General features: G+C 47.3%; 1 protein-coding gene across 7 annotated transcripts in view; it reads right to left on the reverse strand.

The window, feature by feature from the left end:
- Window positions 1-19205, reverse strand: part of ODAD2 (outer dynein arm docking complex subunit 2) — a 224329-nt gene that overhangs the window by 183133 nt on the left and 21991 nt on the right. For all 7 annotated transcript variants that reach the window (XM_075922574.2, XM_075922576.2, XM_006124782.5 and 4 more), the window contains 3 exons: window positions 18681-18876; window positions 10288-10394; window positions 9677-9813 (listed from right to left, as the gene is read on the reverse strand). In XM_075922574.2, coding sequence (XP_075778689.1) covers window positions 9677-9813; window positions 10288-10394; window positions 18681-18876 — 440 coding nt within the window. The remainder of the gene's footprint in view (window positions 1-9676; window positions 9814-10287; window positions 10395-18680; window positions 18877-19205) is intronic.

The following is a 19205-nucleotide window of genomic DNA, read 5'->3' on the forward strand; positions in this document are numbered from 1 at the left end:
GCAGGGCCCCCTCACAGGGATTTTTTGTTGAGCAAAAAAAACAAAACAAAACAAAAACATACCCACAACAAATATCACATCAGAAGTAGATCTGGTCAAAATGTAGTTGAACATTTTCAAAAAAAAAATGCCATCCTTTATTATGCAAAATTTTACACAAAATTAAATCAGTTGCCTTAAGTGTAGGTCAAATATTTTCAATTGCAAACTATCCAATTTTTTCAATAAAGTTTAAAGTTTTTTTTAAAAAAGTTACTACAGAGCGTTGCATTTTTCTGTTACATCGATTTACTTTTTAAATAGCAAAAATTGAGTCTTAAGAAAGTGTCAGTTCCGTGGTCAAATTCCAGGCCTTAGTGATTTCAGCACCAATGATTTCACTAGGTAATATGATACCTCACCACCATTGCCTCCTTTGCGCTGCTCTTCAACACACTGCCTGCATGTTGAGCCCAAGATCTGTCTAGACAAGATTTTATCAATGATTTTTGCTCAAGCGATCACTGAGACAAGACAAAGACTCTCAATTGATTCTAGTCAGCTCTGCCTTTAAACACTGGATGTAAAGTGTCAGATATAATTGAGGACTCCCAAATAGACTCTACACCACCAGAAATAAAACCTGTTTCCATCTTTTGTGACTTTCAGTTAGATGTGACTCTTGGTGCCTTCCCCTCCCCCCACCCAAGCCCCTTCTTCTACCCCTCCCCCTCCACCCCTCTGCCTCTGCCCAAGCCCCTTCCCCCCCACCCTCACCCCACACCCGCCCCTCCCCTCCTTCGCCGCCCAAGCCTCCCACCTCCGTCTAAGCCCAAGCCCCTTCCCTTCCCCCCGCAGAAGTCCGTTCCCCACCTTCTGCCTTCCAGGTTGCGGGGCCGGGGCCGGGGCCGGGGCCGGGGCCTGTGCTCAGGCCCCAGAGGCCAAAGCCAGAACCAGAGAGGCCCCGCAACATGGCCTCCCAGGACTTTTAAAATCCCAGGCCGTGACACCACATCATAGCCCGTGCTTCCTCTCCGCCTACGTGCAGCGCCGCACATGGGCAGCAGCAAGCAGCGAGAAGGAGCCGCGCATGGCAGGGGCCAAGGGGGACGTTCTAGGGATGGGATGGGAAGACGCGCACATATTGGTGGAGCAGGGCCCCCGGCTCTGTAACTCACCAGCCGGCACTTCCGGGTTCAGGGGCGCAGGGCCCCCTTAGGCGCGGGGCCCGATTTGACCAAATTGGTCAAATCGGCCTAAGGCCAGCCCTGTGTGGGGCTCAACACATGGCCTGCAGGTGGGATGCTTTGAAGATGGCCTCCATTGGGAAGACGCTCCACAACGGTGAGGTGTCTCCCAGGCGGGGTGAGATTTGAAAGGCACAAGCAGACAGGCTGGCTGGAACAGACGGGTACTGGGTGCCGGCGTTTCTAGTCCCTAGGGAGAAGGTGCCATGAGCGCTGGGGCATTGTAGGAATTGCTTTGTATTCATGCCCCTCAGTGTGAAAGAAGCTATTTGCATATATTTGCATGCATACGCAACCAGACTTAAGTTCCGGCCCTCGGCATGTGCTGTGAGCATCATTGTGGCCCCTCGGGCTTCCAAAGTTGAGTAGTCCTGCCTTACAGTGAGACACGACAGAAAGAAGCTCAATCAATTAATAGTTGTAAAACAAGATTAAGAGGTAATTTAACAATACTCTGCAACTTCCTACATGGAGAGAAGATTTCTGACAATAGAGTGCTCTTTAATTTAGAAGCCATATGAATAACAAGGGATAATGGCTGGAAGGTAAAGATAGAAAAATTCAGACTAGAAATAAGGCACACATTTTTGACAGGAAGGATAATTAACCACTGAAACAACTTAATTATAGGGATATGACTGATTCTTCACATCAGTTAAAATCAAGAATGAAAGTCTTTCAAAAAAAATCTGCAGTAGCTTAGCCAGAAATTATGGACTTGAAGGCATTACTAGGTGATATTTATGATTTGTGTTATGCAGATCAGATTAGATGGGTAATGGCCCCCTCTGGTCTCAAAAATCTATTAATCTGTTATTTCAATAGGACTCATAAAGCACTTTGTTCAGTTGAATGTGTTTAGAAGATCATGCCTTTATTTATAACCAGGGGCAAAAAAAAATTATGATTTTTTTCCTTCAAAATCTGTGAAATTTTATACAGGTGTTATTCTTTGCTCTATTTGTCCCAAACACTTATATTTGTATACAAGCAGTCATCATAAGCAGAAATATAAATAGTTTGGAACTGGGACACGGGAAGGAGAGAGTATAGTAACTTGTGCAGTAATTGTTGTTCTTCGAGATGTATCCCCCTACGGGGCACTACTTTAGATAGTGTGCCTCCCTCCCCCATGGCTTCAAATAGATTTTCATTAGCTATGGCTGTTCAGCCTGTGCATGTGTCCTACATGTCCCTGTGCCACACATCAGGGCTATATGGGACTGCACAGGGTTATATTCTCAGTTCCTTCTCTACCACAAAGTTCTATAAGGAAGCTCTGAAATGCAAGGGAAGAAGAGCAGATAGTAGAACATCCATAGACACATACATCTCAGAGAAATACAGGTACAGCACAGGGTTGGTAATATCTTCTTTGAATAGTGTGCCTATGGTTGCTCTACTTCAGATGACTCGAGAGAGCGGTACACCCACAGGAAGGAGGGAGCTACAGAATCAGATCCAGAAATGAAGATGGAACCACTTAGCCAACTGCCACACCAAATCTAGAGGCATAGACCAAAGCATAGTGCTTAGAGAAGGTATGTATTGAAGACCATGTAGTGCTTCTACAGATGGAACATCTGTAAGTAATGCTACAGATGTTAGTTGTGATCTAATAGAGACTGCTAATACTGTACTGTAAAAGGAGACTGAAACCTGGTGACAGTCACACATATTAATATACCCAAAGATCCATCTTGATTGTCTTTGGGAGGAGACTTTAGATCCTTTAGATCTCTCTGCAATGGAAATAAATAGCGTAGGAGACCTCTGAAATAGGTTGGTTCTGTCTAGATAGAAGGCCATTGCTCTTCTGATACCTAAAGTATGGAAGGAAGCCTGCTATTAGGAATTATGTGGTTTTGGGGGTCTGATTAAGAGGACACCAAGATGACACCTTGGTAGGAATTTAGGGAACTGATATAAGAAAAGTTTGTCCATGAACACCACAATGAAAAGAGGGTCTGCCATTAAGGCCCCAATGTCGCTGACTCTTTGGGTTGATATAAGTGCTATCAAAAAGGCCTGTCATCACAGACTGGTTCATAGAGAGGTCCTTTAAAACATCTTGAAAACTTGACTGAGATCCCAAGAAGAAATGGGGTTTTTCAACTGAGGGAAAATATTCCTTAATCCTCCAAATTTTTCAGGTTGATTGATGAGCAAATAGACATTTCCACTGGAAAATGAAAGACTGTTAGGGTGGCAAAGTAAACCTAGATTGAGCTGATAATCCTACTGCAACTGAAAAAAAATGTAATTCAAGATAACAAGAATAGGGAAGATTCTGGTGTGAGTCACTGAAGTTCTCACCAATGACTAAATTTCTTCCACTATTGAAGGTAAATATTTTGGGAAGATTTTTTCCTATTGTTTAATAACATTTACAGTACCTCTACAGAAATGGCAGACTCCAGCCCCATGAAACTTACAAGGTATTTACATGCTAGATATGCTCAACATTGGTATGCCCCTTTCTGTTTCAGCCACAACTACTTTGTTATTCTACTAAAACCAAAAAAAGCAGCCATATAGCACTTTAAAGACTAACAAGATAGTTTATTAGGAGATGAGCTTTCGTGGAGCAGACCCACTTCTTAAATCAAGATTAATTTTTTTAATCACATCTTTGCCACTTATCTAAAATCCACAAAGGAATATCAGGCTCAAAAGCAGTGAGGTTTGTGGCTGAGATAAATAATTTTGTACAAGGAATTCCTGAATGTTGACACCTTAAACATAGCACTGTTCCTCAGAGTTCAAAGAATCAGTGACTTTTTTTCTACCTTATAGACACTTCACACCCAGTCACTTCAATGGAAATGCTGGCATGCTTAAATTTAAGCACATTCATATTGTTTAAGTGGCCATAAAAGTCATTTTTCAAGTTTAAAGTGATTAGACTAGGGGTGGGGAGCCTAAGGCCCGGATGCAGTCCCTGGCTGACCTGGATCCGGCCCCTGAGGCTTGAGGCATTCAAGGCCCTCCCCTCCCCCCCCCCCCAACATCCCCTCATGGTGGCTGGAACCCACAAAATCTATTAGCCCAGCCTTCCCACCCCCAAGTTCTGGTGTGTGAGGGGAATGTGGGGAGTGTCTTTTTCTCTCTTAGTCGGGGGCCAAGTCATCAGCCCCCCAACTGATTTTTCTGTGAGTCAGCCCAACCTAAAAAAGGTTCCCACTCCTGGATTAGACTCTTCTTTTAAAGGTTATTAACATATTTAAATACTAACATCAGAATGAGTCATACAGAGATGCTGAGATAATTTTGGGTGATATTTACTTATGGCTAATTGGGATGTTTACATAGGTAAGAAATATCACAGAACTGAATGCAATGGGACTACTCACATGCACATTATAAATGTGTGTTTTTGCAGGGTTGGGTCTAAAAGACAGAAGACACAAAATTTGGGGAAAGTCAAAAGTTGACATTGTATTGGGTCTTTCACTTCTAATTTTTCATTTATGATGATAATGATGAACTCAAGTTGAGTAACACCCTAACCATATTGTTAAGTATATTAGATTGTTTCTGAAATTATTATTGAAATGGTTAAACAAGATATCCATTTGTATTACAATGTTTTTCTTAGCAAACACAAAGGCTGTGTCTACACTGCACCCCTTTTCCAGAAAAGGGATGCAGATTAGACACTTTGGAATAGCAAAATCCGCGGGGGATTTAAATATCCCCCGCGGTATTTGCATTAACATGGCTGCCGCTTTTTTCCGGCTTGGGGATAAGCCGGAGAAAAGCGCCAGTCTAGACGTGATTCTCCGGAAAATAAGCCCTTTTCCGGAGGATCTTTTATTCCTATTTTCAAGTAGGAATGTGATAGATCCCATTTGCTTTGATAAAATTTCCAAACTCCTGAGAGACAAACTGTGGACCATTGTCACTCACAAGTTGTTCAGGAATACCCAAATGAAAGAAGATTCCCCGTAATTTTTGGATAGTACTCTCAGCAGTAGTGGAAGGCATTATACAGACTTCTGGCCATTTGGAATGAGCATCCACCACCACCAAAAACATGCTACCTTCAAATGGGCCAGCAAAATCAACATGAATACGTTGCCATGGTTTTTCAGGCCAGTCCCATGGGTGCAGAGGTGCCAACTGAGGTGCATTCCTCACACCCTGGCAAGAAATACAAGCTCTTGCCTTCTCTTCAATGTCACTGTCCAAACCAGGCCACTAAAAATAGCTTTGTGCAATTTCTTTCATGCGCACCATTCCACAGTGACCTGAATGCAGTTGCTCTAACATCTGTGGTCTCAGTATTTTTGGAATAATGACACACATTCCCCACAACAAGCACCCCGAATGGGTTGATAACTCCATTCTCCTGGACATGTAAGGGACAAGATCAGATGAGACCTGAGAGTTCCATAGAGATGTTCCACGCATCACTAGTTCCATTACTTGGGAGAGTACTGGGTCAACACGAGTTGCTCTCTTAACTTGTGCAGCAGTGATGAGCCTGTTCTCTACCTGTTCAAAGTAAAAGATTTCCTTCCGGCCACTATCTTGATGTTTGACTGGCAAAGGCAGCCTAGAGAGACCATCTGCATTGCCATGTAGAGTGGCTTTCCGATATCTGATCTCATATGTGTGTCCTGAAAGCCACAATGCCCATCGTTGCATACAACTAGCAGCCATTGGTGGAATACCTGAGTGTGGACCAAAAATTGCAGTCAGAGGTCGATGGTCAGTGAGAAGTGTAAACTTCCGTCCAAACAGGTACTGGTGAAATTTCTGAATTCCAAAAACGATTCCCAATGCTTCACGTTCAATTTGCGCATAGTTAGTTTCAGCTGTGCTTAAGGTGCATGAAGCAAAAGCAATTGGTTTCTCCTCTCCCACTCCATATGGGAAGGCATCACAAGCCAACTGTAAAGGTAAGGATGGGTCAAAATGCGTCGGGACCTCTGCATTTAGCAATGCACATTTAGCCTGGTTAAATGCAACATCATAGGCGTCAGTCCACTTCCAGACCTTGTTCTGGCCAAAGAGCTCGTGAAGTGGTTTTAATAGTGTGGCTAGCTGTGAAATAAACCTTCCATAATAGTTCAATAGTCCTAGAAATGAACGAAGTTGACTAACATTTTGAAGGGGTGGAGCTTCCACAATAGCCTTAACTTTTGAAAGGGACTTATGAAGACCAGTAACATCAATGATGTGTCCCAAATATTCAACAGAGGGCTGAAAGAATGCACACTTATCTTTACGGACTCGTAGGCCATACTCTTCCAGTCTTTGTAGGGTAGCCTCTAAGTTCTTAAGGTGATCCTCCTCATTCCCACCTGTGACCAGGATGTCGTCAAGATAGCACTGAACTCCTGGCAAGCCACACAAGATCTGGTCCATAGCTCTCTGGAACAAGGCTGGGGTAGAAGTTATTCCGAAGGGTAAGCGACAGTAACGATAAAGCCCTTTATGAGTCACAGTAGTCAACAGCTCTTGGGATTCCTCATCAACTTGTATCTGTAAATATGCTTGACTCAGATCAATCTTGCTGAACTTTTGTCCCCCAGCCAGGCCCGCAAAGATGTCATCGATGCGAGGCAGGGGGTATTGCTCTGCACATAAAACAGGGTTAACAGTGACCTTAAAATCCCCACAAATCCGAATAGAACCATCTTTCTTCAATATTGGAACTATTGGAGTTGCCCATGGACTATGGGTAACTGGTATTAGGACTCCATTTTTGACTAGGCGCTCCAGGTCTGCTTCAACTTTTGGCCTGATAACATACGGCACAGTTCTGGCCTTCAGATATTTTGGTTGGCTACCAGGTTTAATGTTCAGTTTCACGGTGATTCCCCTCATACTTCCCAGATCCTCTCCAAAAACAGCAGCATGTCTCTTTAATATATCAGTCAGACCTGTTTCTTCTTGAGTCATCCTGTGCACTTCTGCCCAGTCCAGTGGGATCTTCCTAAGCCATGATCTCCCCATTAAGGCTGAGTAATGGCCTTTCACCACTAACAGTGGTAATTCTGCAGTCCGTCCATTTAGTTCCACCTTAACATCAGTAGTGCCCAATAGGGGTACTGCTTCTCCTGTATGTGTCTTCAGAATGATCTTTGTTGCCTTAAGTGGAAGATGCTTCAACTTTTCCTTATACACCGAGTCTGAGACCAATGAAACTGCTGCACCAGTGTCCACTTCCATGCGTACTGATTTGCCATCCAAAAGTGGGGTTACCCAGTATTCATGGGAGCCCCCTTTCAAAGACAAAACATAGCATGGCACTTCTTCAGACAAGGTGTCACTTTGATCATCAGGCATCTATCTGCTCGATGGTATGCAGATTTTCGTTTTTGTTCCGCCAGACCACAGGCCTCTTTTTCTTTTGTTTACAGGCACGCTCAATGTGTCCTTTTTTTCCACACTATCGACACACTAGGTTCTTACACCAGCATTCTGATGCATGGTGACCTGTCTTACCACAGCGGTAACATTTCTGGCTCCCCACTGTTTTGTGAGTAGGTTCTTGGGACATTTTATGCACCCCAGGGGGTGCACTAAGGTATTGTGCCTCCTGTGTGGCCAGTTCCATGGAGACCGCAATATCAATGGCCTTCTGTAGGGTGAGCTGAGCTTCTGTTAACAGACGCCTCTGTATAGCTTCACTGTGCAGGCCACACACTAACCTGTCACGTATGGCATCATTTAACATCTCCTTAAATTCCAGTGTTCAGCAAGCTTTTTCAAATTGGCTACAAATTGTACAATTGTTTCACTTTCTTTTTGGTCTCTGCTATGGAACCTGTACCTTTCTGCAATTACCAGTGGTTTTGGAGCATAATGTGACCCCAGGATTTCCACAATGTCACTGTAAGATTTGGTCTCTGGCTTAACAGGGAGCAGCAAGCTGCGTAGCAGAGAATAGGTCTTAGCCCCTACAACACTTAAAAATATTGGCACCTTCTTCTCTTCTTTAATGTCATTTGCAATAACAAAAAGTTCAAAACACTCAGTATATACCTGCCATTGCTCTAAAGTCTCCTCAAAAGGTCCCAGTGGCCCTGTAAGTGTAGCCATGGCTGCTGCACTCCCCCGCTTTTTTTTTCTTTTCCAGTCTCTGGGCTCCTTGATCTTAGTTTCAGTTTGCACAGTGTAGCAGTCAGTTCTTACCCCCACCTTCCAGAACAGCCAAAAAGTTTGTTTTCTTACATTGACTTCTACTTCTTTTGTTGCTGGAGGCAGCACAGGTATCCCATCCTCGTCGCCACTTGTTATGTTGTGGGGAGTTTCACAGCATAGGAAGAAATCAGTGGAAAGGCAGAGAGCTGGAGTAGGTGCAAGTGTCCATTTTATTGCATAGCACAGAACTCACTAGAACAAGCCCAGACTAGCTGGGCTGACCCCAGTGACCTACTCAGTTACCATAACAACAAGATCTATATCTACAACCCAATATACAACACAAAGGTTTTTAAAAATGAAAATGTTGATTACAGATAATATGATATAATCCAGAAAGAAAGTAATGGTACTCATCTTGCTCTTCTTCAGCATTAATTAACAAGTCTGTTTCATACTAAGCTTACTCAGCCAGATATAGTGAAAGGAATGTGCAAAACAAGCAAATTCTGTGCTGCTTCACACATGTGGTAACAGAAAATGTGTAAGTAGAGCAGAAACCATTGGATTTACTATTCAGGCAAAAGCAGAAAAATAATATGCTAGGTCAAAATGTAAAAAATATAAAGCATTGTGTCATGATTTTTTTGCTCTTTCTATGAGTGCCATTAAAGTAACTCTTCAGCTATTGATTGAATACAACTATCTTAATTCCTCAGACAGGACTAGGGATGTTAAATTTTGATCAATCAACTAATCGAGTAGTTGATGGAATTTCCATTGATTAGTCGATAAGGGGCAGGGCAGGGTGCTTGCTATCCCAGCTGTGCCTCCACCTTATAAATGTAGTAAGGGCCATCCACAGCTCTTACTACATTTAAAAGGCAGAGGTGCAATCAGGACCCTGGGTAAGCGGGGACTCAAGCAATCCTTGATTGCCCGGGGTTCCCCACTGCACTGCCTCTACCTTTTAAATGTAGCAAGAGCCCCGCGGCACTCTTGCTACATTTAAAAGGCAGGGGCACAGCAGTCAGACTGGCACAAGAATAGACTGCTTGAGTCTCCACTTGCGCCATTTCCCACTGCACCTCTACCACCACCACCCCATGGAAACAGTGCTGAGGGGAACTGGTTTTTAAGCCAGCTCCCCCCAGCACAAGCTCCTGCTCCTGCCCTTGCTACCTCTGATACAAGGTGGGAGGGGGGAAGCAACTAGTTGAATAGTGACTCGACTACTCGATAAGCCTATGCTTATCGGATAGTCAACTAGTCACTTACATCCCTAGACAGGACTCACACATTTTTATATACTCAAATTCCTATTACCTCAAATTTGTGTTTTTATTATTACTTACACCATTTAAAAACACTCCTGCTGTGCTGCAAGTGATGTACAAAGGATCAGTATCATGTGGTTTAACGATCAAATAACAAATTTCCCCATGGACTTGTCTCCAAGGTGGGGCTCGACATCCATTGGAGAATTCATAATCTGAAACAATAGTTTTGTCATTTTTAAAAAAATATATTGCCATTTCTAATAAGATGTGAATAGATTTTTTTAAAATTATAAAATTCATACAAATAAAGGTCCTAACCCTGCAACTCTTACTTACATCAATAATCCAAAATAATTCAAAACTTGATCCTGAAAGACGCAGAGCATTCTAGCCTGATCCAATAAACCTCTTAAACATATGTGCAGCACTTCTCAGGACCAAGCCCCTAATTAGCCCCACAGAACTCAATGTGACATAAATAGGGATTACACACACAAACACACGTATCTCAAAGTTGAAGAACTGAGCTCCATGTTTGTAGGTGCATGTTATTGTATTTCAATATTTAAAAATAGAAATAAGTGTTTTAAATCATTAAGAAATAATTCAAAAAAATTATTATATTTAATGTGTATGTGTAAATGTAAAACATGATCAAACAAAAACATAAAAGGTAAACTTTTAACCTGATGTATATTCAAGAGATTCCAGCACAGTATTTTCTCCTTCTCCAGAGAAATGTTTGAGTAGATCCACTTCATTTTTTACTGCAGCTGGAGTTAATCTCACCTCTCTGTAATTAACAGAAAAGGATGTAAAATCTAATAATAAATATATTTTCAAAAAAGAATCAGAAGACTGTATAAATGGATATTGCTTTTCTGTCTACTAGTTTCAGAGTAGTGGGAAAAACAAGTAGGCAAAAGGCTGAGTGAAATGTTAGTTTCACAACTAAAATAAAATTGTTATAACTGACAAATTCAGTATAATTTTTGTTATTAACATTTAAATACTAACATCAGAATAGCTCAACATCTCTGTATGACTCAATTTTAAATGATTAAATGAACAACTCTTAAATGTTTTAGTTGCTAATGTATTATATTATAGTGTACATTATATTAAGTTATTTTCAAAGTACAGAACATATTCACCGCATGCATATATACACACACACACACACACACACACACCGCATGCATATATACACACACACACACACACATTTATACTCATAGGCTTTGTCTGCATTGGCACCCCTTTCCAGAAAAGGGATGCTAATGAGACCAGTCAGAATTGCAAATGCTGTGAGGGATTTAAATATCCCCCGCGGCATTTGCATGGACATGGCTGCCTCTTTTTTCCGGCTCGGGGTTTTGCCGGAGAAAAGCGCCAGTCTAGACGGGATCTTGCGGAAAATAAGCCCTTTTCCGGAAGATTCCTTATTCCTAATTTCAAGTAGGAATAAGGGATCTTGCGGAAAATGGCTTATTTTCCTACCTTCAAGTAGGAAAAGAATGGTTACTTACCTGTAACTGTTGTTCTTCGAGATGTGTTGCTCATGTCCATTTGAAGTAGGTGTGCGCGCCGCGTGCACCACGTCTTCTGGAGCGTTTTCCCTAGCGGTACCCGTAGCGCTGGCAGGGCGCCCCCTGGAGTGGCGCCGCCATGGCGGGGCATAAGTACCCCTGCCGGCGCCGCCCCACCTCAGTTCCTTCTTGCCGGATACTCCGACGAAGGGGAGGTAGGGTGGGAGTTGAATGGACACAATCAACACATCTCGAAGAACAACAGTTACAGGTAAGTAACAGTTCTTTTCTTCTTCGAGTGGTTGCTCATGTCCATTCGAAGTAGGTGACTACCAAACTAACCCCATGGAGGAGGGGTCGGAACAGTCATAGCACCAGAGTCATAAAGGAAGGTGAACAATAAACAGATTTATTTGAACAATTCAACACTGACGAGGCACCAACCAAGAACAAAGACAACCAAATTATATATATATATATATATATATATATATATATATATATATATATATATATATATATATTTACATCACAGATTCGAGGACTGCAGAGCCCACCCTTGCATCCTCCCTGGCTTGTTGAGGTAGCGCATAGAGTGTTGCAAACGTGTGAAGGGAAGACCAGGTGGCTGCCCTGCAAATTTCTGTGATTGGTACCTGGGCACCAAAGGCTACCAAGGACACCTGTGCCCTGGTAGAGTGTGCCTTCACCCTGGGAGGGGTTTTACCAGCCAGTTGATAACACTCCGCTATACACTGCAACACCCATCTTGATAACCTTTGCGTAGAAATAGGTGAAACTTTCCCCTTATCCCCAAACGCAACGAACAATTGTTGGGATTTACGGAAGGGCTTGGTTCGATCAATATAGAATGCCAGCGCTCGCTTGGCATCCAGGGAGTGTAGAACGCGCTCCTTAGGGGAGGCATGTGGTTTAGGGAAGAACACAGGTAGATAAATCTCCTGGAACAGGTGAAAAGGTAAAACCACCTTCGGGAGGAAGTCCGGATGAGACCGTAGCCTTACGTTATCATGCGAAAAAACAAGGTAGGGCGGTTCTATAGTCAGCGCCCTTAGCTCTGATATCCTTCTAGCAGACGTAATGGCTACTATGAAAGCAACCTTCAATGAAAGGTGCTTCAATGAACATGTAGCCAATGGCTCGAAAGGAGGGAACATAAGCCTGTGTAGGACTAGGTTGAGGTTCCAGGCAGGGTGCGGAGCCCTCACCAAGGGGTACAATTTCTCCAAACCAGTAAGAAACCTTTTAACCACCTGGTTAGAAAAAAAAGCGAGGCTCCTGCCGTACCAACATGGAAGGCGGAGAGAGAGGCCACATGGACTTTAATAGAAGAAAAGGACAGGCCACTAGATCGGAGTTGAAAGAGATAGTTGAGAATAGTTGGAATAGGGGCCGAAGACGGGTGTACTCCTCTCTGGGACGCCCAAGACGAGAAGCGCCGCCACTTGGCAGCGTACGACCGTCTAGTAGAGGGCTTCCTGCTGCTAAGGAGCACCATCTGTACTTGTTGGGAACATTCCCTTTCTGGTTGGTTCAACCAAGGATAAACCATGCCGTTAGGTGAAGAGACCGGATATCCGGGTGTACCATTACCCCCCCGTCCCAAGGTAGGGTTAGCAGGTCCCGAACTGGAGGGAGTGCTATAGGGTCTTGGGTCAGCATGTCCACCAGGATGGGGAACCAGAACTGTCTGGGCCACCTGGGGGCTATGAGGATGATCGAGGACCTGAAAGTTCTTGCTCTGGTCAACACCCTGGAAATTAGGGGAAATGGGGGAAAAGCATAGAGAACGCCCTTTGGCCACGTGGTCGTTAGGGCGTCTCCCTTGGAGAATTTCCGCAGCCCCAGCAGGGAACAGTAGTTCCTGCACTTGGCATTGTGTGCCGAGGCGAACAGGTCTAGGTGGGGATAGCCCCACCTGCGGAAAATCTGACTGAGGACAGAGTTCTTGAGCGACCACTCGTGGGCTCCAAAGGATCTGCTCGGTGTGTCTGCAAGTAGGTTTTTGCACCCGGGGAGGTACTCCGCCTGAGATGTGATATTGTGCGTGACACACAGGTGCCAGAGACGCAGGGCCTCCTTGCATAGGGGTGGCGAACGCGACCCACCCTGCTTGCTGAGGTAGAAAACCGTTGCAGTGTTGTCCATACGCACCAGGATGGAGCGGTGGGAAAGCTTCGGCAGGAATGCTTCGCAAGCCTTCCTCACCGCCCGTAATTCCCGGATGTTGATGTGCAGGGTCCGTTCGGAAAGGGACCAGAGGCCCTGAGTTCTGTGGCACCCAAGGTGTGCTCCCCATCCCAGGTCGGATGCATCGGTGACCAGCGTCAGTGAGGGGGCAGGGGCATTGAAGGGAACCCCGCTGCGCACCACGGATTCCTGGGTCCACCAGAGTAGAGAGTCCAGAATGTCCGGGGGCACTGTGACTATGGAGTCCCATAGACCCTTGCACTGGCAGAAGACCTTCGCCAACCACGCCTGCAGAGGACTCTTCCTCATCCTGGCATGTTGCACCGTGTAAGTGCATGCCGCCACGTGGCCCAGGAGCCTGGAGCAGACCCGCAGTGTCATGATGGGGGACCGAATTAGCCCTGAGATCAGCTCCACTATGAAGAGGAACCTGCTGTGGGGCAGGAACGCTCTTGCCACCTTCGCATCGAGGACGGCTCCCACAAATTCTATCCTCTGGGAGGGGGTCAGGGATGACTTCTCGACATTTATCATGAGCCCTAACCTTAAGAAGAGAGCTCTTATGAGTGTTACGTGAGCTTCTACCTGCTCGTACAAGCGACCTCGGATTAGCCAATCGTCGAGGTACGGGAACACATGTACCCCTCGATTGCGCAGAAAGGTGGCAACCACAGCCATACATTTTGTAAAAACCCTTGGTGCAATACATAACCCAAAGGGGAGTACCGTAAACTGAAAATGGTAACGGCCCACCATAAACCGGAGGAACCTCCTGTGACTGGGCCTGATAGCCACATGGAAGTAGGCGTCCTTTAGGTCTAGAGTCGTGTACCAGTCGCCCAGTTGTAGCACTGGGATGACCGAGGCCAAAGTCACCATTCTGAACTTGTGTTTTACAACCGCCTTGTTTAAGTATCGAAGGTCCAGGATAGGACGAACTCCCCCTTTTGGTTTCGGAACAACAAAATAACGGGAGTAAAAACCCCTGCCCCGCAGATGCCGAGGGACCCTTTCTATTGATCCTTTTTTGAGGAGCGCCACCACTTCCTGAAACAGGATGTGTTCATGAGGGGTGTCCCTTATTAGGGACAGGGTAGGGGGTTTTGAAGGCGGTGGGCCCAGGAACGGGATAGAATAGCCCATATTTACAATGTTCAGGATCCAGGCATCTGATGTTATCAGGGCCCATGCCTGGGCAAAATGGGATAGCTGGACCCCAAACGGGGGGCCAGGGTGGCAGACTGGTACGGGACTCTCGAATACCGTGTCAAAACTGGGGCTTGCCCTGATTGGGGGGGCCATGGGGACCTGCCCGCTGGGGATCTGACCTAGGGCAACAACATCGACCCCTAGGCCCCTGAGGGTGCGCAGCTGCCCCGGAACCTCCACCGGAGGCCCGGGAGAGGCGCCTCCAGAAATCCCCACAGGGGACCTGGGGCTGCACTCTACCCTGCTGCCTATATGGCAGCTTGTTGCTGCTGCATGGCCGGCGAATGTATGCCCAAGGACTTCAGAGTTGACCTAGTGTCCTTTAGGGTATGGAGCCTGGAATCGGTGTGCTCTGAGACCAAAGCCTTTCCTTCAAAAGGCAAGTCCTGAATGGTGTGCTGCACATCCAAGGGAATCCCCGAGACATGGAGCCACGCCCCGTGACACATAACGACACCAGTCGCCATGGTACGGGCTGCCGAGTCCACAGTGTCCAATGCCGCATGGAGGGCAGTTCGTGTAATGACTTTACCTTCGGCAGACATAGCCGCAAACTCTTGGCGGTCTTCCATCGGGAGCCGGTCTCTAAATTTTTCAGCCACCTGCCAGGTGTTAAAAGCATACCTGCTCAGCATCGCCTGCTGGTTAGCGATGCGGAGCTGTAGAGCACCTGTAGCGTATACCTTACGGCCCAACAAGTCCAGCTTTTTAGGCTCCCTTGCCTTTGGAGAAGGCCTGGGCTGGGGAAGCCTTTCTTTTTGGGCCACAGCCTGTACGACCAAGGATCCCTGGATGGGCTGGGTAGGGGTCAGAGTTGCTGGCGTTTGCCACAGGGCATTAGTAATTTTTGAAACAGTTTTATTGAGCGGTAAAGCAAACCGCGTAGGAGTGTCCTCCTGAGGATGTCTACCATTGGATCGGTGTCCTCAATTATGGGCTCCACCGGAACAGCCAGGTTGGAAGCCATGCGCCGCAGGAGGTCCTGATGTGCCCTGGCATCCATTGATGGCAGCCCAGGCGCTGGGTCCGCCAGTGCCTCATCGGGGGAGGACAATGACAACGACTCCTGAAGCAACACGGGAGCGGTTGTGACCAACTTTGGGGCCGGTTGGACTGCCTGAGCCTCCGGGGGGCCTGCCTCCGGTACCGGTGGTTGCGGTGCCGCAGGATCCCGTTGTGGCACTGAAAGGGGGGAGGGAGGCGCCCTAGACAGGGACGCCGATGGGCAGGAACGGTGCCCTGAAGCCTCCAACCCCATAGATGGTGGCGGCTGGCCCTTCCACTGATGATAGGCCCAGGGAGTCCAAAAAGGCCACTGCGGGTGAGGTGGCCACATCTGCTGGTTGTGGTCCCTCCGGTGTCTGGATCTGTACCTGTGACTCGAGGATGCTCCCGAGGACCCCGACCAAACTGACACCGCGTCCGAGTCCGAAGAGTAATCGGACTCCAGCCAAGGCGGAGCCGACGAGGAGTGTGGTGCAAACTTGGCCATCGACTCAGGTTTGCCCGCATGAGTACGGCGAGGATGCGGAAGACCCAGACCCAGTGCGGCAGATTCTGTCGAGTGCGAAACAGCCAGCTGTGGCATCGGGGTGCCGAGGCCCGGTGCCGGTTGCGTCATCAGTAGCTGCGGCCCCGGGGTACCCAAGCCTGGTGCCGTTTGTGACGCCACTATCTGCGGCACAGAGGTGCCCAGGCCCAGTGCTGGGGTAGACCACTGGGAGACGGACACCGACTCCTGGGAGGCCACATGGCCACGGGGGTACGGCACCGGTACCGCCAAGCGGGGCTCTGGCACAGTGGAAAGCAGCGATCTGCCATGGCTCGAAGCTCCCTGAGAATGACGGTTCGGCGTCGTGAAGGGTGCCGTAGTAGTGAGAGCCAACCCCACCGGGGGTGGTCCCGACGCATAAGCCACGATAACATGCCGACCTGGGCCATGCAGGGGCGACGACGGTGCCCTCCGAGTCTCCAATGGGAGCGACCTCGACCCATCCGAGTCGACCGACGACGGCGGGGAGGTCGTGAGACTAATTAGGTCCTGGGCCGCTTCAAATGTGTCCAGCATGGACGGGCGGTGAGAGGGCAGGCGACCAGGGCTAACCAGGTCCCCTCGGTGCCGACGGTGCACCGGAGGGGAAACACGCACCGGTGAACTGCCGCTGCGGTGCCCAGTCGACGTAGGCTTTTTAGACGGTGACCTGCCCCAGGACTTCTTCACCCTCTTAGGCGGTGGAGAGTGAGACCGGTGCCGGGATCTTGACGTCAATGCCTGGTGCCGGTGTGCGGTCTTGCGCGTGGAGGCCGGTGCGCTGCGCACCGCAGGCTGGTCCAGCGGCACCGGTTGAAGCGCCGTCTCCATAAGGAGAAGCTTCAAGCGGGAAACTCTTTCTTTCCTCATACGGGGCTTGAAAGACTTGCAGATTTTGCAGGCAATTGCCAGATGAGCCTCACCCAGACACTTAAGGCAGCTGTCATGTGGGTCGCCCCTGGGCATAAACTTCCCGCAGTCAGCGCACGCCTTGAAGCCTTGCGGCCCTGGCATTCCTTACTCCCAAGGGGGGAAGGAGCAAAACAAAAAACCTAACTATCTAACTACACAACTATTTACAAAGTGAGAAACGGGAACCATTAACTATCTAAGCCTAAACAGACAGAGAGAGAGAGAGAGACGCTCCAACGACCGACACGGCTGTAAGAAGGAACTGAGGTGGGGCAGCGCCGGCAGGGGTACTTATGCCTCACCATGGCGGCACCACTCCAAGGGGCGCCCCGCCAGCGCTACGGGTACCACTAGGGAAAACGCTCCGGAAGACGTGGTGCACGCGGCGCGCACACCTACTTCGAATGGACATGAGCAACCACTCGAAGAATAAGGGATCTTCCAGAAAAGGGCTTATTTTCCGCAAGATCCCGTCTAGACTGGCGCTTTTCTCCGGCAAAACCCCGAGCCGGAAAAAAGCGGCAGCCATGTTCATGCAAATGTCGCGGGGGATATTTAAATCCCCCGCGGCATTTGCAATTCTGACTGGTCTCATTAGCATCCCTTTTCCGGAATGGGGTGCCAATGTAGACACAGCCATACTGTTAAACCCCCAGAAAATATCTTTAATTTCAGCAACTTTTTCTGGGTTTCATAAATCAATAAAGATAACTACTTTCATACCTTTTACTGAGTGCTTTCTTCATATCACACCAAAAGTACATATTTTGGATTCAAATTCATTTAAATTAAAAACACTAGGGAGAGGTGCCCCTCCTTGCTATGCTCGCCAACCCCCCCCCCCCCCCATGAGAGTAGGCAGACTTGGCTCCCCCCCAGCCGCCAGGCTGAGGAGGGGCAGCCGTTGCCCACCCTGGCTCTCTTCCCCCAGGCGCTGGGCCCCCTGAGGCCAGGCCAGCACCAGCTTTCCCTCTTCCCAGCTGCTGGGGGTGGGGGGGAGGAGACTGTCAGGCCAGGCCAGGCTGACCTGGCTCTCTCCCTCCGGCTGCGGGGGTGTTGGTGGCTGGAGAGAAAGATGGGCCAGCCTTGGCTCAACCCGAGGGTTTGCCCGGGTCGAGGTTCTCCCCCTTCCCTCCCACTCTCTAGGGTCTGAGGTCTTGCTCCCCCTAGCCTCTTCTTCCCCCCCACCTACCAGCCCTGGCTCTGCCTCCCCCTCAGCTCCTCCCCCCCCCACCACACACACACTGGCCCCCTAACTCTTACCTCCCCCCCAGCTGCCATGGACGGATGCAGAGGAAAGGCTGGCCTAGTTTCCCCCCATATCTACAGCATGTGTGAGGGGGATGGGATGCAAGGCAGGAACACGGCTCCCGCCCCCATGGATCACCAGAGAGGGGAAAGCCTCAGAGAAGGGGAGGCCCTCTGGATCGCCGGAGGGGGGGGCAAGTGAGAGGCCACGCAGCTTGTGGCTTCTACCCCACCCAGCACCTGGGGGTAGAAGAGCTACTCTGGGACCTCCCCAAGCCCCACATGGAAGCTGAGCACTGGGGAAAAGGAAGGGTGGATGGGTGGAGGAAGGCAGGATGCAGAATGACATGATGTCACTCTGTCGTCCTGCAGGAAAAGGGTTTTTTAATATGTAGAGAGAAAACCAAAAAAAGAACAGTTTATTTTGAAATGCACTTACTGTGAAATATGTTTTAAAGAACTGTTAAGTAATTGCATATCCAGCTGTTGAAGAAGAAGAGCAATCTTCATTTTAATTTCTGTATCAGGATCACCACCTTTTCTCACTCTGTCTAGCAAGCGTAGCATAGACATGTCTTCTCCTTCAATTGTCCCATATCCAGGGCCAAGAATTTTCACTATAGGATCTCTATTGGCTGTAAAGGAGAAACATTATAAATATAAAGCTAATGATGCTTCAAAAATTATCTTAAAGGATTTTTAAAATCCTTAAGTGCCAAAATAGTGTAACAATGTTAACTTATAATATGAATATATATTTAACTTTAAAAGATAGATAATGGGTGCTGTTGTTCCTTAAAATGTTCCTGTTTTATCTTATAGGAATAAATTATTTCATATCACTTTTGGATAAAACAAGCTTTAAATAATAAATATGAGCTGACTTCTTGTGTAATAAACAAATATTTATTGAATCAAGAAGTAAATATCAAACTCTCTTTTAAGTCAGTATACCTTCAGGGAT

This window comes from Pelodiscus sinensis, chromosome 2, assembly GCF_052426305.1.
Source record: "Pelodiscus sinensis isolate ZL-2025 chromosome 2, ASM5242630v1, whole genome shotgun sequence".
Lineage (NCBI taxonomy): Eukaryota > Metazoa > Chordata > Testudines > Trionychidae > Pelodiscus > Pelodiscus sinensis.